Genomic DNA, 23,728 nt, shown 5'->3' on the forward strand with positions numbered 1-23,728 from the left:
ACTGAAACTTGTTCTGCAGCATAGAGATGCTAACGGAAATGGAAGAAATGTGGAGGTCCAAGAGCTGAACAGAAAATTTCAAAGACCAGTTCAAGAAGATAAAGCCAAATAATACAACAAAATGCACAAAAATTTGGAATAAGAAAACCAAAAAGGAAGAACATGCTCAGCATTTCTCAAGCTGGGGAAACTGAAGAAAAACCTCAAGCCTTGACTTACATTATTGAAAGATTCTCTTGGCAAATTATTGAATGATGCAGAAGGCATCAAGAGAAGATGGAAGGAATACATATAATCACTGTACCAAAAGGAAATGGTTCATGTTCAACTGTTTCAAGAGGTAGCATATGATCAAGAGCCAAAGAAACTAAAGGAGGAAGTCCAAGGTGCATTGAAGGAATTGGCAAAGAACAAGGCACCAGGAATTGACACCCCAATTATGTGCATCCAGGAACTCTCTGAGGGAGTCCTTCATTTCTTCTCTGCCTAGAACTGGATGCTAGTGGATACACCATCAATAAGCGGTTATGAGTCAGGCTGCAAACTGCAAGGTTAGCAGTTCGAAACTACCAGCTGTTCTGCAGGAGAAAGATGAGGCATTCTGCTCCTGTAAAGACTTACAGCCTCTGAAACCCTGTACAGGGTCGCTATGAGTCAAAACTGACTCCATGGCACATAACAACAGCAACAACCCCTGCAGGGTTGTTTCTGAACTGAGCCCAGTGATCAGCTCTGTAACAGTGCCCCCTGCAGGTAGAGACCTGTCTCTGAATTGGGCCCAGTTCTCAGGCCTCTGACAGTGAGAGTGGGAGGTTCATGTCACTTGTGGAGAGAAGTCAATGGAGTTTCACAGCCAGGGATGAAGTCTCTCCCTGCTCCACCTTACACAGGAGTGGAGTTCTTGTATACAGGGTAAGTGTGGGCTTACTTACAATCTGTGGTGAACAATTGTACTTACTTACAAATCTACTTAATATTCTTATTCCTCTTGTTCTATTCAATACAAGTATAGCTGGGATATTAAAAATAAGAGTTTCTTATAAGTGAAATGTAATCCTTTCCTTTTCTTTTAACAAGTTACAAGAATAAATCTTCATAGAGTCAGCTTGTACTTCTGAAACCTGTATGTTTCTAAAACTTTGCATAGGACAATAAAAATATGATTAGTAAGTAAATTCAGTAGTTCTCTAAAGATTAGTAAATAAACACAAGTAAGGCCGTGTTTAGCTTGCTTTGGGTACCATGTCCCTGTCAGGGATTGTAAATTTATAAAGAAGCTTTGATTCAGTAGGAAGGTGCTGTGTAGTTGGGACAGAGAGAGGTGCCAGCCAGACCTAGTAGCAGAATTTTGGATGTAGTGAAAAGGATGTGACATTGTTCACTACAGATAATTGGCTAATATATCCTGGGTCACCAACCTGAGACTTGACCTGAACATGAATTGCAGCCCTCTGGGGTCATCTGGAGGCAGAATTGTTCTAGAGGTGGGGCGGGAAACAAAGTGGAGGTCAGGTCAGTGTCTCTGGAAATGCCTAGGCCAGAGGTCAGCTTCCCTTGGACCTCTGATAGGCAGTGATGGGATTATGTCCTAAGGATGAAAAAGTGACTCAGCACCTGTCCTCAGGGAATAACAGACCCTGGGAGCCCTACGTCTCACTGTGCTTTCCCCTCAAGCTCAGGTGTGTCTCCAGAGTGAACCCCAGCCCTACAGGAGTTATATACCTGGACCAGGTTCTCCCACCTCATTTACAGGTAAGGAAGGACTCATTGTGTTTGTTCTCCCAATCAGGGTCCTAAGACTGTTGTTTGTGGTCCCTAGCTGAGGGGATAGGTTAGAGTGTCCTGAGCTTCCATACCTATGACAACTGTTTTCCCAGCTGCCTGGGCTTCACTCAGTCAGCTCTTGTCTCTCTCTGGGAGGCACCTGGCTGCAGTGTGCTGTCTTCTGCTGGTGACTCCAAAGTACCTGTCACCAGAGCTATTCTAGACCAGGGACACCACCAGTTACTCTTGAGTTGACTATGAATTATAAGGATCCCATGTGTGTTGGAGCTGTGTTGTGCCCCACTGTATTTTCTTTTTCAATTTTTTAGTGTGCATTGAGTGAAAGTTTACAGAGCAGATCATCAGTTTTACATTTAGCAAATTATATGTTTTTCTTGATTACAATGATTTCAATCCATTCCATATACCATCAGTTAACAGTATTTGCCTCTATTCACTTTTATTATTGTATTTTTTCCTGTGTCTCCCGCTACCTTCATCTTTCTTCAGGGAACCGCTCTCTGTTATATATTGCCTGCCCTGTTGCCCATGTTGACATGTGTCTATCTCTATCCTGTGAATAATTTTCCCTTCTTCCTTTCCTCCTATAGCCATCATATTTTGTTTCTTTTATTAAGAAAACCTTTTCTTTTTAAAAAGTTATTATTTTGCATTAGGTAGGTATACAGAGCAGATCACCAGTTTTACATTCAGCAGATCATATACTTTGTTTCTTACAATGATTGCAATCCCTTCCATGCACCATCACAGTTAACAATATTTACTTCTATTCACTTTAACTATTGCAGTCCTCCTGTGTGTCCCATTACCTTCATCTTTCCTCTAACTTACATCTTGTTGTATATTGCCTGCCCATGTTAATAGTGTGGGCTGGTGTGGGCTGTGGGTTAATGTGCTGGGATGCAAGATAAGTTTGACCTGCAAGGTCAGCAGTTCAAGCTCGCCAGCCACTCTTTGGAGACCCTATACAGAGTCACTATGGGTGAGAACTGACTTGACAGCAGTTAACAATAACAACAACAGCAACCTTTTAACCCATGAATAATTTCCCTCCTCTCTTTCCCCTCTAAACATCATAGAGTGTTTCTTTTATTAAGAAAAGCTTTTACTGCACAAGAACACACAAACTTGCAGATAATACCCATTTGACCTAGCCTTGATGGCAGGGTAATCAGAACTCGATTAGAGGAAGATTTAAAAAAAAATTATTTTTGGATAAAGGAAACAAGGTCAAATGGCTACAATTTGATGAACCTGACCTATACTCATAGAGGTAGTAGCTCAAAATACCAACAGAGAGGGAAGGAGTCTTCACATCAAGTATCAATGCTATCGTCCCAGTATGTATACAGTGTAGATAGGGACAGGCAACTTAGACATTGGCTACCTATAATGAGGGGGCAATAAAGTCACAAAGTGACTGGCTTACAAGGTTTCAAGAAGAAGTTTAGTTTAAGAGTAGGGGTGATGGCGGGAAGAAAGAGTCCCCATTGATTAGTTTTCATCTTGTTTAGATGGGTATGGTGAAAAGAGATGGGGATAAGATTTGTATGATTCAATGATAAATAATTGTTATCACTACTAATCGTGACTATCACAATTGTAAAGTTAGAAGTTTTGTAACAAAAACAGGGGAGTGGTTAATCTTACAGTCAAGAAACAGAGGACCCTAGGACCATCAATGGAGATGAGCACAAGCAGAATGAGGTACATTATCCAGAGAAACGGAGAAGCCAGAGATGGAAGCAGAGATGGGTCATGGAGATGGGGAGATTTGAGGTCTCTTGATTCATGGGAAGGGAGGAACTAAGAGCTGGTGGCCAGGAGGCCGACTTGCAGGATGTGCCCTTTGGAGATGTAAATTTTATATATGCCTGAGTGTTGTTATTTAAAAAAACAACAACAACAAAAAAAAACAAAACTAAAGTGAATAGAGAGAAATATTGTTAACTGATGATACATGGAGGGGATTATAATCATTATTATGAAATAAGGTATATGATTTGTTGAATGTAAAACTCATGATCTGCCCTGTAAACTTTCACTCAATCCACAATAAAAACCTTAAAAATTTTTGAATAATACAGAAAGCATCAAAAGAATATTGAAGGCATTCACAGATACACTTTATAAATAAAGAAATTGTCCATGTTCATCCATCAGAAGAGGTAGTATATGATAAAAATCAACGGTACTGAGAAAGAAGTCCAGATCTAGGAATTGTAAGAATAGAAACTGAAATCTCTCAACTACTATTCAAGAGTCCCCTTAGGCTCCATGTCTCATGGAGGCTTGGAACAGTAAGTGGCAGATGTTGAGGGTGAGGTGCATGAGGGTTCAGAAGAGCCCATTGCACCTGCTCAGGGGACTTCTATGGGACAACAGTTCTTAGAAATCATGCACGCTGAGAGTCACTCAATGAATATTTACTCAGAACCAACTGTGTATGTCCCAGGCTCTGGTCCAAGCACTGGGAGTATAGTGGAAACCTCCTGTCCTTGAGACAAAGTCCTTACTTCCCTAGTTACTCTTTCCAAGAAACCCCAACGCTCCCTGTCTTACTGTGTCTTTAGGATTTTGTGAATCATTGCAGATACAATAATTTGCTAGATGAATTGACAATAACCTATGGCAGACTGATCATATAATCTAGTTTCGTTTCACGTGTGGTCTGTTTGCCTCTCTTTGATGTCACCTATTCCCATGGAATTATCAGTTGGCATTGACCAAACTTTCATTCTTTCTCCTTTTTAAGATCTGTGTTGTTTGTAAGGAGCCCTGGTGGTATAGTGGGTTAAGTGTTGGGCTGATAAGTACAAGGTCAGTTGTTCAAATCCACCAGTCCCTCCATAGGAGAAAGATGAGGCTGTCTTCCCTAATAAAAATTTGGAGTCTCAGAAACCATATTGTATCTGATCTTGGAAGAAGTTTCAAAAACTACCTTGACTGACATCATAAATCTGTGTGTTCTGGGCTCTCCTAAAAGTCCTCAGGTCATAATTTCCCATGGTGGCTCTGTACAATAAGCACTGGATTGCAAGCCACAATGGCAGTGAATCAAACCCACCAGCTGCTCCATAAGAGAAAGATGAGGCTTTCTGCTCCAACAAGGATTTACAGCCTTGGAAACCCTATACAAAGCTGTTATGAGTAGGAACTTACTTGATAACCTTTAAGAACCACAATAACAGGGTCACTGGGAGTCATAATTGACTTGATGGCAGTAGGTTTGGTTTGTTTCTAGATTTATGTATATCTGGAAAACATTGAATTGTGCCTTAATTTATGGAATAAATATTCACTGGGCAAAGAGATCAAACTATCTATTAAAGTGGATTCCTCTGTTTAAAATGCTAGAGCTTTGAGGTTTTATCCCCAGGTCTTAGGGTCCTGGACTTAATCCCCGAGATGTGAACCAGAGTGTTCTATCAGCACACATATAGAAACCAGGGACCTTGAGCACTTTCTCTCAACTTACCCACAGCCTAGACAAGAGCAGGACAGCCTGGCCCTTCTAGCCGCAAGCACATGCCTGTGGGAGTCCAGCTTACGGTCGAGGGACACGAGAGGAAACACGAAGTCGGCGAAAATGAAAGCAATCGAAAGCCTCTGATTAGTTGGCTGGAGCGGGCTCTCTTTCTCTGTCTGCTTGTTCTTATCTCTTCTTCTCTCTGGCCCAGCTCAGCAGTCTTTATTTTTTATACTTAAAATTACACAGTACATAATGATTTGATACTTTGATTTTTCCATGAATTATTACACAGTTTCAATCACAGCTTCCTTTTACTCTGTGATTATACAACCTTAACAAAAATATTTCTGTGATGTCCAAACTGACCTTTCCATATCCTGTTCATTTTTCAACCACTGAACACTTTCTTTTTGACATCATCTCCTCTCCTACATAAGTGATAAATTGCTTCTTCTTATTCCCACTAAAAGATCAAGTTAAACCTTACACAAATCATTTCCACTTATCAGACCCTTGATTACATCCTCTTAGTAATATAAGTTTCTATTAATCATCAATGCCTGCACTATTTCATTATTTCTACTAGGTGATTATCAAACTTCTATCCTATATACTACACTATTATTTTCATGGTAAAAGTATTACTAACATCTACTTAATTATTTTGTTTTTGCTTAACCACAATGTTCCTATGTTTCCTCTTTTTAAAACTATGAGGCATAAGGCCCAACCTGGCTAATTGCTGCAGGAAATGTAGATTATTAAGTTTTGACCACCTTTCACTTATATTCACTATTATCTGCCTATTCACATAGGTGCCTGTATGTCATAGTGGGGTTTGTAAATTCTAGCTAGTAATTAATTGTGGTGAGGTCTATAGGGGTCAGTCAGTTTCACTTTAGTTTGTTATCTACTTTTGTGATCTAATAAATGCAGTTACTTTGTACTTAGGTTTTCTGTGAACAGGAGTGGCACATGCAATTTCCTTTGTTTTCAATCCACAGAAGCTGAAAACAATTGTTGCTAAGCCAGTTTTTCCTAAGGTTTGTAGAACTCATAGGGAAAGGCTGTGAATATGGCCATATTATATTTTTTTACAAGTAAATTCAAAGTTATCCTAAAGAGAAGATAGAAAGCGACTTCTGAGCGCTATCTGCCTTGCTTGATAATCTTTCTATCTGTTGGAGCTGTGTCAAGCAACAGAAGTGAAGCCGTTTTCTACATTCAAATCGCCTCAGCACATGCCTGATGTACTGACGGCTCAATTTATGACTTTGTGCATAAAATATTACTGAAATAAATGTATCGGGCCAGGAACTGAGGATGCTAGATTCCTAAAGAGGTCAGCCTTGAAGAACTGGATTCACCTGGAGCTGGCATCTTTTCCCATGTTCTAAAGAAAAAACTTACAACTGCAATAGGAACTTGTTTGAATTAAACTTAGAGCTTTAATAAGCGAGCTTTCTTTGTTCCTCTTTTAGATCAAACTATCCCTGTCTTTGGGAATGGAATGTATAGACAGGTATTTAAGAACAAATTTAAACACTGCACTCTATCAGGCATCGAATCTATTGGATTCTTTGTTGTTGCTGTTGTTAAGTGCCGTTTAGTAAGTTCTGATTTATAGTGACTGTGTATATGATTTTCAAGGAGCAACTGGAAGGTTTGAACCACCAACCTTGGGGTTAGCAGTCCATGATTACCCTACAGAGCCACAACAGGACCTCCTAATAAACTCTCTTTTTCAGTCTACCTCAAAATGTGTTTAAGTAGCCATGGTGGTGCAGTGGGTTAGGTGTTCCACAGCTGACTGCCGGGTCTGAAGTTCAAACCTACCAGTCACTCTCCGGGCATAAGATAAGGCTCTGGACCAGGAAATTCAGTTTCCATCCTGTACTGTGATTTAAGTGTTGGGCTGCTGACTGCAAAGTCAGCAGTTCAAACCACCAGGCACTGCTATGGAGAAAGATGAAGCTATCTGCTCCTGTAAAGATTTACAGTCTCAGACACTCACAGCAGCTATTTTATTCTGTCCTAGGATCATGGTGGTCCTGTATGATAAGCACCAGAGTGTGAGCCACAGTGTCAGTTAATAGAACCCACCAGGTCTTCCGTGGGAGAAAGATGATGCTCTCTGCTCCCATAAAGATGTACAACTTTGGAAATGCTATACAGGGTCAGTATGAGTAGGAACTGACTTGATAACCTTTAACAACCACAATAACAGGGTCACTAGGTGTCATAATTGACTTGATGGCAGTGGGTTTGGTTTTTTTCTAGGTTTTTGTAAGTCTGGAACACATTGTATTGTACCTTCATTTCTGGAAGACATGTTCACTGGGCTAAGAGTTCAAACTCTTGATCAGAATGGATTCCTGTGTTTAGAATGTCAGAAATCAGAGTCCGGGGAGTTGAGGTCTTACTCCCGGGACTTAGGGTTCTAGACTCACTCCAGAGAGGTGAACCACACATGTAGAAATCCAGGGACCATGAACACTTTCCCTCAACTCACCCACAGCCTAGACAAGAGCAGGACAGCCTGGCTCTTCTAGCCACAAACCCACTTCTGATGTACTGAAGGCTGAGGTGATGACTTGGTGCATAAAAAATTTTAAATAAATATGCCTGCCCAAGATCTGAGGATGCTAGGTTCTCAAAGATGTAATATACTTAAGGAGCCCTGGAGACACCGTGGGTTAGGTGTTGCACTGCTGACTGCCATGTCGGCTGTTCAAACTCACCGATCACTCTTTGGGAAAAAGATGAGTTTATTTACTCCTGGAAAGATTTAGAGTCTTGGAATTGACTGCATGGCCTTGAATTCATCTGTTTGTTTTGAAGTGTACTTATTGGCCACATCTGTCTGGGGTACAAATCTGGTCTCTGGTCAAACACTCTCTGCAGAACCTTCATAGAGGGCAGGAGGGCTAATGTCCTGGGGATCTCTGGTATAGGGAACTGGACCATGTCTTCAGTCCTCCTGGGACTCAGACAAAGCAGGCGACACAGACAGGAGATCAGAGTTTGTGTCTCCTTCCCCATCTGCTTGTGTCACTGTGAGTATTATCACTGCTGTCAAGAGACAGACAGTAATAATCGGCCTCATCATCAGCTTGGGTGTTGCTGATGGTCAGAGTGGCTGTTGTTCCTGAACTGGAGCCAGAGAATCGGTCAGGGATTCCTGAGGGCCGTTCACTGTCTTTATAGATGACACACACAGGGGCCTGGCCTGGCTTCTGCTGGTACCAGTAAGCATATTTCTTTGGGAGGAGTTCTCCAGAGCAGCTGAGGGTGACCGTCTGTCCCAGAGTCACTGACACTGAGGGTGGTTGAGTCAGCTCATAGGAGACCACAGAGCCTGCAAGAGAGGAGAGAGAGGAGGGTGTGAGACTGAGGGATCCTTCCCAGGAGGTACCCCTGATGCCATGACTGGGCTGAGCTCAGGGTGTGAAGCAGGGCTGGTGAGCTGAGCCTGAGGTCAGGGGAAGCCAGGAGCACCTGTGCAGAGAGTGAGGAGGGGAAGCAGAAGGGTCCAGGTCATGGTGGAGACACTGAGCTCAGTCTCCTGATTTCACAGTTGGGTGGGGGCCCTGACCCTCTTATTCCTTCTCAGGCCCCTTGGAGCCAGGGTTGTTTGACATTTATGCAAATTTACTCCCCCTCTGGGGACTCTAATAAACCAGCCCTAAGGGGCCATCCAAGAGTCCTGGTATGGTGGTGTGGGTTAATGCGCCAGATTGCAAAAGCTGTTTGAACCGCAAGTTTGGAGGTTGAAACTCACCAGCTGCTCCTTGGAAACCCTATACAGGGTCACTATGAGTCAGAACTGATTGGATGACACTTAACAACAAGGAGCTTCCCACAGTTTTCTTTGAACTGTATGCAGGTTTGAAAACTCAGGCCTAGCAACAAGGACTGGGGGCACAGTCCCATTGTCAGGGTGTGGCCACATGTTGAGGAGTCCTGCTGGCTCAGTGGGTCACATTTTGAGCACTCTCACAATTGACACAATGACAGTTGATTCGTTTTGATTTTGATTTGAGCAAGAGAGCACTCTCCTCACCTCTCTGGGCTCTGGCTCTGAGGCGCTGATATAAGCTGATTCCTTAGGACTTTCTCTGCCTCCATCATTCTACTCTCTGAAGCTACATGCAGTCTTGTCCTCACCTCTGCAGTTCACTAGAATGCAGCTTTATGCTATTAGGAGTGTTGGGAATCATGACAAATGAGGAATTTGCTTACTCAATCCACAATACTCTTGGGTAGCAGTGGTGTCTATTCCAGTCTCGCTCCACATGATGTTTAGTTCCTTCCTTGACATCCTCCTCCATGACGCTGATTTTGTTCCTTCAGAGTTTTCTTTTTGAAGTTATTATTTTTTTGAAAATAATAAAAAAAATCTTTATCCACAATTTTTCAATGCAAACATTTTTGGGAACAGTTTCCTTGTAACTCTGCTCTCATGTGAGATTGCTCCAAAAACTAACCTGAACTGACATGAGATTATTTTGTCTTTCTCCACCCATGTAAATATAGAAACATATCCACTTTGCAACAGAAATAATCATGTGCTTCCCAGATCCCATGGGAGTGAGGGGTAATTACATAGCATAAAGTACCCTCACTGCATCTTTCTAAAAGTTTACTAGATTTGCCAAATTTTTAATTTTTTAATTGTGAACTGAGTGATAGTTTACATGGAAGAACATTGGCTTCACACTATCATTTCATTGCAATGATTACAATCTCCTCCGTACATCCTCATTGGACAGTATTTGCTTCCATTCCCTCTGGGTTTTGTTTTTGTTGTTGTTTTGGCGGGGGGGGGGGGTGTACACAGAAACACTCAGGTATATATAATAATTTAATCAACCAAAGGGCACATTCTACAATTCTATCTCCTTGCCGCCAGCACCCAGTCCCTCTCTTTCCATGAGTTCAGTGGTTCCCTCTCTCCATGTCCCCATCTCTGCCTCCATTTCTGATGTCACTGCTTCTCTGGATAGGGTCCCGCATTCCACTTGTGCTCTTCTCCCTTGATGGTCCTTGGATCCTCTATTTCTGTACTGTAAGATTAACTACTCCCCATTATTGTTTTTTAAAAAAAAAAAACCCCACAAATTTCTACCTTTATATTTGTGACAGTCACAATTAGTCATGATAGCAATTATTGAATCATAAAATTCTTATCCCCATCTTTTCACCAGACCCATCTAGACAAGATGAAAGCTATTCAGTAGGAACTCTATCTTCCCCCACACACACACTCTTAAAAACTAAACTCCCTCTTGAAAACTTGTAAGCCAAATACTCTGTCCCTTTATCGCCCCTTATTTTAGGTAGCCATTGTCTAAATTGCATGTCCCTATCTAACCTGTATGCATAGGGGATAGAATTGATACTTGATGTGAAGACTCCTTCCCTCTCAGTTGGTATTTTGAGCTACTACATCCATAAGTATAGTTCAAGATCATCAAATTGTAGCAGTTTACACACATTTTCTTTACCAAAAAAATTGTTGTTTTTTAATCTTCTTTTAGTCAAGTTCTGATTATCAAGCCATTGAGGCTAGATCAAATGGGTACTGTCTGCAAGATTGGGCATTCTTGTGCATCTCCCCTCACTTCATATCAGCTGATGCTTCACTCTCAGCTTTAGCCCTCATGGCTATGTCCTTGTCCATGGGCTCAGGAGTTCCCAGGTCTCACCACTCTTCGGACCAACCAGGCCTCCTCTTCTCTCTCTCATCTCCAGGTCAACGGCAATGTATGGAACATGGTTGAATTCAGCCCATTTCTTCATTTCTGCCCATCCCCTTCTTCCACTCACCAGTAGACCAACATGGTCACCAGCAAGCTTAGATGCCTGCTCATGTGTTTCCTTTGAATTTTGGTCTTAGAGGGAGGATTGTTCTGAAGGGACTTGATTGCTTGCCTTGATGGCTTCCCAGAGAACAACTTGCTTGTTCATACTGCCATTTTTGTTTGGGGTTTTTCTGATGATCTTTCTTTGAAGATATATCTTCTGTTTCTCTAGCTGCTCCAGGCTGGTCTTCTTGTCCTTTCTAGTAAGAATGACCCACGACAGAAGGTTCCATATGGGTCTCAGTATTCCACCTAAAGTCCTATACACTACAAAAGCTCCTCAAGAAGCCTATTTTACTGGTCAAGTTCTAGGACCCCTTTTAGGTATCCTAATCACTCATAGGCTGAAGACGGGCTTACAAGCTTTCTGTTACTTGTTTCCTGACATTCCTTTCTATCCCATTCAAGTGTCTATTTTACAATAGTAGGTGAGGGAAACCTGAAGATATTTTACTTCTCTCTCTTTTTTTTACTTCAATGTTTATGTCAGAAAATCATGCTGAGGAAAAACCCAGTTATGAGCATGTGGGAGCTCTTTGGGTGGTCCCTCATTGTTTGGTTTTTGCCCAGAACTGATGCTAGTGAATAGATTATCAGTAACCCCAATTAGTAAAGTGACAGTTCCTGAACTGAGCCCACTCACCGGGGCTGTGACAGCGCCTGCTGCAGATAGTGATCTGTCCCTGAACTGAGCCCAATGACCAGGTCTGTGACAGTGAAATTGGGAGGTTCTAGTGATTATGAATCGGCCTGGGAACCGCAAGGTCAGCAGTTCGAAACTACCAGCTGTTCCACAGGCGAAAGATGAGGCTTTCTGCTCCCATAAAGATTTACAGCCTCGGAAACCCTGTACAGGGTCATTATGAGTAGGGATCGACTCCATGGCACATAACAACAATAACATGTCATTTGTGGAGAGGAGTCAATGGATATTCTCATCCAGGGACAAGAGGACTCCATGATCCACCTTACACAGGTGTGGAGTTCCTTATACACAAGGTAAGTGTGGGCTTACTTACACATCCGTAGTGACCAATTGCACTTACTGTCAAATATAGTTAATATTCGTATTCCTCTTGTTCTATTTAGCACAAGTATACCTGTGAAATTAAAAATAAGAGTTTCTTATCTATGAAATGCAATCCTTTCCTTTACTATCACCAAGTCACAAGAATAAATCTTCATAGAATCTGCTTGTACTTTCTGAAACCCGAATGTAGTCAGTGACAACTATTTACACAGGACAAGGAAACTATAGATTAATCAGGAAGTACAATTGTTCTCTACAGATTAATAAATGCAAGTAAGCTCATATTTATCTTTCTTTCTGGGAACCATGTCCTTGTCAGAGAACGTAAATTTGAAAAGAAGCTTTGATTCAGTAGGAAGGTGCTCTGGGGTTGGGAGAAAGACAGGTGCCAGCCAGACCTAGAAGCAGAATTTTGGATGTAGTGAAAAGCATGTGACATTGTTCCCTACAGAAGATCTGGTAAGCAAGGAAGCACTATGCTTACCTACCTATTAGATAATCTGTCCTTAGATACCAACCTGAGACTGGACCTGGACATGAACATGAAGTGAAGTCCTGTGGGGACATCTGAAGATGGTGTTGTCCTGGAGGTAGGAGGAGAGACAAGGGGGAGGGAAGGTCAGGGTCTCTGGAAATGTCTAGGTCAGAGTCAGCTTCCCTTGGACCCCTGCTGGACAGTGAGGGGATTATGTCCTAAGACTGAAAAGGAGGCTCAGCACCTGCCCTCAGGAAATAACAGACCTGGGATCCATACCTCTCCCTGTGCTGCCCCATCAAGCTCAGGTGTGTCTCCCGAGTGCACCCCAGCCCTGCAGGAGTTGTATACCTGGACCAGGTTCTCCCATCTCATTTACAGGTAGAGATTCATTGTGCCTGTGCTCCCAATCAGGGTCCTGAGACTGTTGCTCATGGTCCTTAGCTGAGGGGATAGCTTAGGGTGTCCTGATTTTCCAGTCTAATGACAACACTGACCACTTTCTGTCTCTCATTCAAGATGTTTTCCCAGTGGCTGGACTTCACTCAGGTAGCTCTTGTCTGTCTCTTGCATGCACCTGGCTGCAGTTCTGGTTATCATAGTGGTTATGAGTTGGTCTGCTAACATCAAGTTCAGCAGGTCGAAACTACCAGCTGTTCCACAGGAGAAACATGAGGCTCTCTGCTCCCATAAAGATTTACAGCCTCGGAAAACTCATAGAGGACTGCTGTGAGTCAGAACTGACTCCTTGGCACATAGCCACCATCACTACCATCCTGGTGAGACCAGGACCTCCCTCCTGGTGACTCTGAATTACCTCTCAGCTAAGACATTCTAGACCAGGGCCACCACCAGCTGCTCTTCAGTTGAATCTGATACATGAGGATCCCATGCTTGTTGTAGTAGTATTGTGCATCTTAAGATTTAAAAAAAACACACACACAATAAAAATATTTTCATTGTGAATTGAGTGAAGGTTTACAGAGCATATCATTAGTTTTACATTTGGCATACCTTATATTTTGCCTCATAAAAATGATTTCAATCCCTTTATGTACCACTAGTTAACAGTATTTGCCTGTTTTCACTTTTACTATGGAGTCCTGGTGTGACTCTGTGGGTTAATATACTGGACTGCAACGTCAGGTTGAACCATAAGGCCGGTGGTTCAAAACTACCAGCTGCTCCTTGGAAACTCTATACAGGGTCACTATGGGTTGGAATAGACTCAACAGAACTTAACAACAATGACAACACTTTTACTATTGTATTCTTCCCTGAGTCTCCTGAGAGCTATAGCTTTCCTCTGGGAAACTCTCTCTTGTTATATATTGCCTGCCCTGTTACCCATGTTAACATATGTCTATCTCTAGCCCATGAATAGTTTTCCCTCCCTCTATCCCTCCCACATCCATCTTAGATTGTTTCTTTTATTAAGAGAATCTTTTCTTTTTTTAAAAAAAATGTGTTATTCTGAATTGTGTGGATGTTTACAGAGCAGATCATCATTTTATATTGACCAGATCGTGTACTTTGCTTCTTACAATGATTGCAGTCCCCTCTATGTAACATCAAAGTCAACAGTACTTACCTCTATTCACTTGAACTCTTTAAGAAGTCCTCCGCATCTCCAGTTACCTTCATCTTTCCTCTAACTTATGTCTTCTTGTATACTGCCTGTCCTGTCACCCATGTTATCTCCCCTTTAACCCCTGAATATTTTCCCTCCTCTCATCCCCCATAACCATCATTGACTATTTCTTTTATTAAGAAAACCTTTTGTTAATGTTTTACAACGTTGGTCAAATATTATTTGTACTTTTGTGATTGACTAATTAACCCACAGAACCTTGTGTGGTGCTGTGGGATAATGTGTGGACTGCAAAGTCAGTTTGAACTGTAAGGTCGGTGGTTCAAGCTCACCAGTTGCTCCTCAGAAACCATATGCAGAGTCGCTATGGGTTGGAACCAACTGTAAGACACTCACCAAGAACTACAACATTTTACATAGCATACTGTCCTCCAGGATCATGCATGTAGTAATTTGTTTTGCAGATTCCTCGACAGTATTCAACATTGATTAGCATTCCATGTGTATATGGACCAAAATCTGTTTATCCATCCTTCCATTGATGGACACTTAGTTTCTCTGCATTCTTTTAGTATGATTGCATTTTGAAGGATCTTGCTTTCTAATCCATTCTGCTCTGTCCCTTGACTAGTGCCATTAATCAGTGAAATTTTCAATAGGTATTAATTGATTGTTTTCCTTTTCTTTCTTTCCTTTTTATGTGTCTGTGCTGCGGTTTTCTTTGTTCTACATAATTTTCTGTGCTGAGTTCATCTTCTTTGTGGGTTCTATTTTCTTTTCTGTTATGTAATGATTACTCAATCTTTCTTACTTTTCTCTTTTTTATTTTTATTAGATGTACTAATTTTATTAGAATATTAGATGTACTGGTCTACTAATATTCACTGTAAATTACAGGTTACCCAATCACTTATTAAAAAATTTCTCCATTTAAAACAGTCTGTTTTATCTTGAAATCTCTTTGACTTCTTTGCCATTTGGAAATTCTGTATTTACACTATTCCTTCCTTGGTCTTTGTAGTTGACATCATTACAAACCAATATCCATTTCCCATATTTGCCATCTTGTAAAGTTTGTTTTTCCTTTAAAAACTTCTATATTTGGATTGAGTGCTGGGTGTTGTTGTCAAGTATGTTAATCTCAGGTTGTTGACTGATGTTATGAGTTCTCAGTTCTAAGAATACCTCACTTTAGATCCAGAGAGGGAGAGCGACTGTGTGCTGAAGACCTGGGGGGCATGGGGGAAGGATTGCATGGAGGGGATTGTAACCATGACAATGGGACGATATACGATAGAACGAATGTAAAACCAATGTTCTCCCATGTAAACTGTTACATAATCCACAATAAAACATTTTTTTTAAATGTAATATCTACAAAAAGCAATGAAGTGAAGCATAATAATATGATCTATGCTTGTAAAAAAAAAAAAAAATACCCCATAGAAACTTTTAAAGTTAGTCTTGTCATTACAAATTCTGTTAATTTCTGTTTAACAGAAAACATCCCAATTTTGAGGTCATATTTGAGGGACAACTTTGTTGGGTATATGATTCTTGGTTGGCATTTTTTTTCTTTCCAAGATTTGTGTATGCCACTCCATTGCCTTCTTGCCTGCCTGGTTTCTGCTGAGAAATCAGAGTTTAGTCTTATGAATTCTCTTTGTAGATAACTTTTCATTTTTCCTGAGCTCATCTCAGGATTCTTTCCTTGCATTTGGTTTGCAAGTTTGATTATGATACGTCTTGGTGATTTTCTTTGGAGATCTATTCTATTGGGGTTAATTCATCTTCTTGTATGCTTAGCTACTCGTTTTTCAAGAGTTAGGGAAGTTTTTCTCAACAACTCTTCAAAAAAATTCTCTGTACTTTTTATGTCTCTTCCTGTTCTGGAATACAAATCACCTATAAATTGTTCTTCTTCATGGTGTCCCACAATATTCTTAGACTTTTTGGATTCTTACATTTTTTTTCTGATTGTTTTCTAGCATATCATCACTGAGACTTTTATATTCATGCTCACTAATTTGGGCTTCCATTGCTTTGAATCTACTCTTTTTCCTTTTATGTATTGTCCATTTCTGAAATCTTAGTACTAATCTTCTGGAATTTTAACCACAGGAGAGCTAGGGGCAGGTTGACTAGTTAAATTGTTTCAAATTTTTCATTTATTTTGTCTGTTTGTTCTAGTTGTGCTTTCCTGAATTCTTCTAAAGTTGTTTCTGTGTTCTCTTTATTTTCCTTGACTTTTCTGTCAGTTCTTTGAAGGTACCTAAATATCATTCTTTTAAATTCTTTTTCAGTTAATTCTATTACTTTTTATTCCTTTGAATATTTTTTTTGATTTTGCATCTTAGTCTTTTGTTTGAGACATTCTTTCTTGTTTCTTCATGTGAGCTAAAATTCAATGTTGTCTTTGGAACACTATGGGGTTATCATATTTGTATTTAATTGATGATAATGTGTTGATTTTTGTTCAGCCCTCATGTACTGTAATCTCTTGTGGATGTAGTTGGCAAACGGGAATGTGTACACTGTTCTTGTTCTTGTTCACGATTGGTTTAGGGTGAGATTGACTGAAGTTGGCTTCTGTCTATCATTGAACAGGTGATGTAGGAGCTGATACCTGCTCTTTCTTATGGATAGAGCTATAGGCAATATGATTGTGGCTGGGCTATATGGGCATGGTTGCTGTCTCCTGTCACATGTGAAAGAGAAAATATTTTCCCTACCATATGCAAGAACACAAAACAATAAAAATAAAAAAAGGAACCACCAATGAAAAGAGAAAATAATAAAGAGAAAAAAGAAATAAGAGCAGTCAGTAACCCAGAAAAAAAAGAATAATATGTATAAGGACAAACGAGGGGCAGTGAAATGAAACTATAGAAGAGAAAAGCAAGAGACAAGGTACAAGAAAGGAAAGAAAAAAAAATACTTAACAATAGCTAGAAAGAGAAAGGAGAGACAGGAAAATGGAACTAGAGAAGAAAAAAATGAGAGAGGAAACTAAATAAGAAAAAAATTGAAATACTTATAAAACTAGTTAGAGGGGAGATGAAAAGAAAGAGTATTATTTAAAAAATCAAGCCCAGGGGAGGGGGCAGTGCAGAAGAGAGGTAATGAGAAGCAGAAGAAAAGATGTAATAACTTCTTTTTTGATCATCCCTTCTTTATAGAGATAGATGGAACTCTCTTTTGTCTCTTTTGCATAAAGAATCTCTGGACTGGGTCAGGGAAATCCCCTGGATAAAGGTCACCATGGAGCAATCCCTGCCTCTGCCTCCCGGAAGCCTTCACATGCTATTTACACCTCAGGATGACCAGAAATAATAGCGGCTGCTGTCCCTAGGGCCAGGATGGTTGGATGGGGCCATGCTAGCTGAAGGGTCAGGGTTCCTGACTGCCTGGCAGGTCACAATAGCCCTGTCTCCCGCCCCAGTCAGTTGTCCATGACCTGGGGCCTGAGTTGGGACAGATATTGTGGTGGGCCTGCACCTCCCTGATGGCCTCTACCAGTGTCATGTTCTCACAGATCATGAGGAAGGCCAGGACAAGTATAGTAGAGTGGCTCACCCCCATGGTACAGTGGACCAGCACTCAGCCTTGGGAAACACTGAGGGCTGTTCAGATGGTGCAGTACTGAAAATGGCAAAATCTCAAGCAACTGTTCTGGAGGAAAGATATGGGCTCTATAGATCCCTATTCTTTGACACTGTGTCTCCCATAGAGCACCTCAACCTAGCAGTGTTCTCCCAAGAGATCTCAATTTTGTGGGAGTTCCCATATCCTATTTGGAACAGACATCCCCAGCTCATTTCCCAGATTAGAATTCATTGTACCTGGACTCCAGGTAAGAATTGTAAGACTCAGCCTGACAATAACGTCAAAAGGCAGTCACTGTGACCCCTCTGGTTACAGTGGAGTGTCCTGACCTTCCATTCTGAGGACAGAACCTGGAACACCTGTGGTCCTGTTTTAGGCTTCATCTGGGCAGTGCTAATATCCATTCAGACTGCAATTTTGCTGCCTCCTAATGCGTCAGACTGCAAAGTCATTTGAACTGCAAGTTTGGTTGTTGAAGCTCACCAGCTGCTCCTTGGAAACCCTATACAGGGTCACTATGGGTCAGAATCATCTCAATGGCACTTAACAACAACAACAACTGGTTGAGGAGACTCAGACCAGGAACTTCCTCATTCTGGTGACTCCAAAGAATAAGAGAGGCTCTGGACCAGGAAGTTCAGTTCCCATCCTGTGCTGTGATTTACGTGTTGGGCTGCTGACTGCAAAGTCAGCAGTTCAAACCACCAGACACTCCTATGGAGAAAGATGAAGCTATCTGCTCCTGTAAAGATTTCCAGTCTCAGACACTCACAGCAGCAATTTTATTCTGTCCTATAGGATCATGGTGGTTCTGTATGATAAGCACCAGAGTGTGAGCCACAGTGTCCGTGAATAGAACCCACCAGCTGTTCCATGGGAGAAAGACGATGCTCTCTGCTCCCACAAAGATTTACAACCTTGGAAACCCTATACAGGGTCACTATGAGTAGGAACTGACTTGATAACCTTTAACAACCACAATAACAGTGTCACTAGGTGTCATAATTGACTTGATGGCAGTGGGTTTGTTTTGTTTCTAGGTTTGTGTATGACTGGAACACATTGTATTATGCCTTCGTTTCTGAAAGACATGTTCACTGGGCTAAGAGTTCAAACTCTCTATCAGAATGCATTCCTTTGTTTAGAATGTCAGAAATCAAAGCCTGGGGATTTGTGGTCTTATGCCAACATTTAGGGTTCTAGACTTACTCCAAAGAGGTGGACCATACATACAGAAATTCAGGTACCATGAACACTTTCCCTCAACTCACCCACTGCCTAGACAAGAGCAGGATAGCCAGGACCTTCTAGCCGCAAATCCACTTCTGATGTACTGACAACTGTGGTGATGACTCGACTTGGTGCATAAAAAAATTTAAATAACATGCCTGCCCAGGATCTGAGAATGCTAGATTTTCAAAGATGTAATATACTTAAGGAGCCCTGAAGGCACTGTGGGTCAGGTGTTGCACTGCTGACTGCCAGGTCGGCTGTTCAAACTCACCGATCACTCTTTGGGAAAAAGATGAGTTTATCTACTCCTGGGACCATTTAGAGTCTTGGAATTGACTGCATGGCCCTGAATTCATATGTTTGTTTTAGAGTGTGCTTATTGGCCACATCTCTCTGCGGCACAAACCTGGTCTCTGGTCAAACACTCTCTGCAGAACCTTCATAGAGGGCAGGAGGGGAACGTCCTGGGGATCTCTGGTATGGGGAACTGGACCATGTCTTCAGTCCTCCTGGGACTAAGAGCAGGTGACACAGATAAGCCATCAGGGTTTGTGTCTTCACCCCCCATCTGCTTGTGTCACTGTGAGCATTACTACCACTGTGCCACTGCTGACAGTAATAGTCGGCCTCATCATCAGCTTGGGTGCTGCTGATGGTCAGAGTAGCTGTTGTTCCTTCACTGGAACCAGAGAATCGGTCAGGGATCCCTGAGGGCCGTTCGCTGTCTTTATAGATGACAAGCACAGGGGCCTGGCCTGACTTCTGCTGGTACCAGTGAGCATATCTCTCTGAGAGCTTTTCTCCAGAGCAGCTGATGGTGGCTGTCTGTCCCAGGGTCACTGACACTGAGGGTTTTTGAGTCAGCTCATAGGAGACCACAGAGCCTGCAAGAGAGGAGAGAGAGGAGGGTGTGAGACTGAGGGGTCCTTCCCAGGAGGTCCTCCTGATGCCATGACTGGGCTGAGCTCAGGGTGTGAAGCAGGGCTGGGGGGCTGAGCCTGAGGACAGGGGAAGCCAGGAGCACCTGTGCAGAGAGTGAGGAGGGGAAGCAGAAGGGTCCAGGTCATGGTGGAGACACTGAGCTCAGTCTCCTGAGTTCACAGCTGCCTGGGGACCCTGTCTTTCTTATTCCTTCACAGTCCCTTGGAGCCAGGGTTGTTTGAACTTTATGCAAATTTACTCCCTCTTGGTGACTCTGATAAAGCATCCCTCAAGAGGCCTCTGGTAGCATAGTGGTTAAGAATCAGGCTGCGAATCTTAAGGCCAGCAGTTCGAATCTACTAGCAGCTCCGCGGGAGAAAGATTAGGCGTTCTGCTCCCGTAAAGATTCACAGCCTCGGAAACCCCGTACAGGGTCGCTATGGGTCGGATCCGACTCGATGGCACTTAACAACAACAAGAGGCCTGCCAAGGCAAAAAGGGGTGGAGATTCCCACAGTTTTCTTTGAACTGTTTGCAGATTGGAAAACTCAGGCCTGACGCCAAGAATTGAGGTCACAGTCACATTGTCAGGGTGTGGCCACATGATGAGGAGTCCTGCTGGCTTTGTCAGAATTGACTTGATGGCAGTGGGTTTGTTTTTATCTTGATTTGGTCCAAGTGATCACTCTCCTCTCCTCTGAGCTCTCCCTTAGAGAGGCTGATAACAGCTGATTCCTCAGGACCTTCCTCCACCTCCTTCATCTCTCTAATCCCTGAATCCACATGCAGTCTTGTTGTCCTCACCTCTGCAGTTCTCTAGACTGTAGTTCTATGTCATTAGGATTGTTGTGAGTTGTGGCAGATGAGGTAGTTTGCTTATTAAACCAACAATGTGATTGTGTTGCAGCGGTGTATAGTCCAGTCCTGCTCCACATGATGAGTGTGTTCCTTCCATGATATCCTCCTCAATGACACTGACACTGCTCCCTCGGAGTTTTCACTCGGTTTTTTTTGTTTTGTTTTTTTGTTTTTTTCGAAATCATTTTTCCTCTATTTGTTTTTTGCATTCAATGTATTATGACATATTTTTTAAAGTGTCAGAAACCATCTTGACAGACACCCCAATTATGTGCATCCAGGAACCCTCTGAGGGAGTCCTTTATTTTTTCTCTGCCTAGAACTGGATACTAGTGAATAGACCATCAATAACCCCTGTAGGTCAAGTGGTTGTTTATGAACTGAGCCCAGTGATCAGTGCTGTAACAATGCCCCCTGCAGGTAGAGACCTGTCCCTTAACTGGGCCCAGTTCTCAGGCCTCTGACAGTGAGAGTGGGAGGTTCATGTCACTTGTGGAGAGGAGTCAATGAAGTTTCACATCCAGGGATGAAGTCTCTCCCTGCTCCACCTTACACAGGAGTGGAGTTCTTGTATACAGGGTAAGTTTGGGCTTACTTACAAATCTGTGGTGAACAACTGTACTTACTTACAAATCTAGTTAATATTCTTATTCCTCTTGTTCTATTTAGTACAAGTATAGCTGTGATATTAAAAATAAGAGTTTCTTATAAGTGAAATGTAATCCTTTCCTTTTAACAAGTTACAAGAATAAATCTTCATAGAGTCAGCTTGTACTTCTGAAACCTGTATGTTTCTGAAACTATTTACAAAGGACAATAAAAATACAGATTAGTAAGTAAATTCAGTTGTTCTCTACAGATTAGTAAGTAAACACAAGTAAGGCTGTGTTTAGCTTGCTTTGGGTACCATGTCCCTGTCAGGGATTGTAAATTTATAAAGAAGCCTTGATTCAGTAGGAAGGTGTAGTGTAGTTGGGACAGAGAGAGGTGCCAGCCAGACCTAGTAGCAGAATTTTGAATGTAGTGAAAATGATGTCATGATGTTCACTACAGATAGTTGGCTAATCTGTCCTTGGTCACCAACCTGAGACTGGACCTGAACATGAAGTGCAGTCCTGTGGGGTCATCTGGAGGCAGAATTGTTCTGGAGGTGGGAGGAGAGACAAAGGCGAGGGAGGTCAAGGTCTCTGGAAATGCCTAGGTCAGAGGTCAGCTTCCCTTGGACCTCTGATGGACAGTGAGGGGATTATGTCCTAAGAATGAAAAAGAGGCTCAGCACCTGTCCTCAGGGAATAACAGACCCTGGGAGCCCTAACTCTCACTGTGCTGACCCCCTCAAGCTCAGGTGTGTCTCCTGAGTGACCCTCAACCCTGCAGGAGTTATATACCTGGACCAGGTTCTCCCACCTCATTTACAGGTAAGGAAGGACTCATTGTGTTTGTTCTCCCAATCAGGGTCCTGAGACTGTTGCTTATGGTCCCTAGCTGAGGGGATAGGTTAGAGTGTCCTGAGCTTCCATACCTATGACAACCTTGACCCTGTTTTCTCTCCTGCTCAAGCTGTTTTCCCAGCTGCCTGGGCTTCACTCAGTCAGCTCTTGTCTCTCTCTGGGAGGCACCTGGCTGCAGTGTGCTGTCTTCTACTCGTGGATTCCAAAGTGCCTCTCAGCAGAGATATTCTAGACCAGGGACACCAAGAGTTACTCTTGAGTTGACTCTGAATCATAAGGATCCCATGTGTGTTGGAGCTGTGTTGTGCCCCACTGTATTTTCTTTTTCAATTTTTTATTGTGCATTGAGTGAAAGTTTACAGAGCAGATCATCAATTTTACATTTGGCAAATCATATATTTTGCTTGATTACAATTTCAATCCCTTCCATGTACCATCAGTTAACAGTATTTGCCTCTATTCACTTTTATTATTGTATTCTTCCCTGTGTTTCCTGCTACCTTCATCTTTCTTCTGGGAACCTCTCTCTGTTATATATTGCCTACGCTGTTTCCCATGTTGACATGTGTCTATCTCTAGCCTGTGAATAATTTCTCCTCCATCCTTTCCTCCCATAGCCATCATATATTGTTTCTTTTTAAGAAAACCTTTTCTTTTTAAAAATTATTATTGTGAATTAGGTGTACAGAGCAGATCACCAGTTTTATATTCAGCAGATCATATACATTGTTTCTTACAATGATTGCAATCCCTTCCATGCACCATCTCAGTTAACAATACTTACTTCTATTCACTTTACTATTGCAGTCCTCCCTGTGTGTCCCATTACCTTCATCTTTCCTCTAACTTACTTCTTGTGGTATATTGCCTGCCCATCTTAATAGGAATTCTGGTGTGGGCTGTGTGTTAATGTGCTGGGATACAACATAAGTTTGACCTGCAAGATCAGCAGTTCGAGCTTGCCAGCCGCTCTTTAGAGACCCTATACAGACTCACTATGGGGGGGGGGGGAACTGACTTGACAACATTTGAAAATAGCAACAACAACAACAACCATTTAACCCATGAATAATTTCTCTCCTCTCTTTCCCCTGTAACCATCAGAGAGTGTTTCTTTTATTAAGAAAAGCTTTTACTGAACAAGAACACCCGAACTTGCAGATAGTACCCATTTGACCTAGTCTTGATAGCTTGATAATTCAGAAGTCAAGTATAGGAAGATTTAAAAAAAAAAAAAATTTTTTTTTGATAAAGGAAACAAGGTTAAATGGCTACAATTTGATAAACCTGACCTATACTTATGGAGGTAGAAGCTCAAAATACCAACAGAAAGAAGGAGTCTTCACATCAAGTATATGCTATCCCCTCTGTATGTATACATTGTAGATAGGGTCAGGCAACTTAGACACTGGCTACCTAAAATGTGGGGGCAATAAAGTCAG

General features: G+C 41.9%; 1 protein-coding gene across 1 annotated transcript in view; it reads right to left on the bottom strand.

Moving 5' to 3' along the window:
- LOC102831956 overlaps positions 1 to 23,728 on the bottom strand; it is a 43,716-nt gene that overhangs the window by 16,637 nt on the left and 3,351 nt on the right. Inside the window, exons 3-4 of the mRNA XM_006874956.1 lie at positions 19,653 to 19,940; positions 8,346 to 8,615 (exon numbers count right to left, since the gene is read on the bottom strand). Coding sequence (XP_006875018.1) covers positions 8,346 to 8,615; positions 19,653 to 19,940 — 558 coding nt within the window. The remainder of the gene's footprint in view (positions 1 to 8,345; positions 8,616 to 19,652; positions 19,941 to 23,728) is intronic.

This window comes from Chrysochloris asiatica, unplaced genomic scaffold (genome assembly GCF_000296735.1).
Source record: "Chrysochloris asiatica unplaced genomic scaffold, ChrAsi1.0 scaffold00306, whole genome shotgun sequence".
Lineage (NCBI taxonomy): Eukaryota > Metazoa > Chordata > Mammalia > Afrosoricida > Chrysochloridae > Chrysochloris > Chrysochloris asiatica.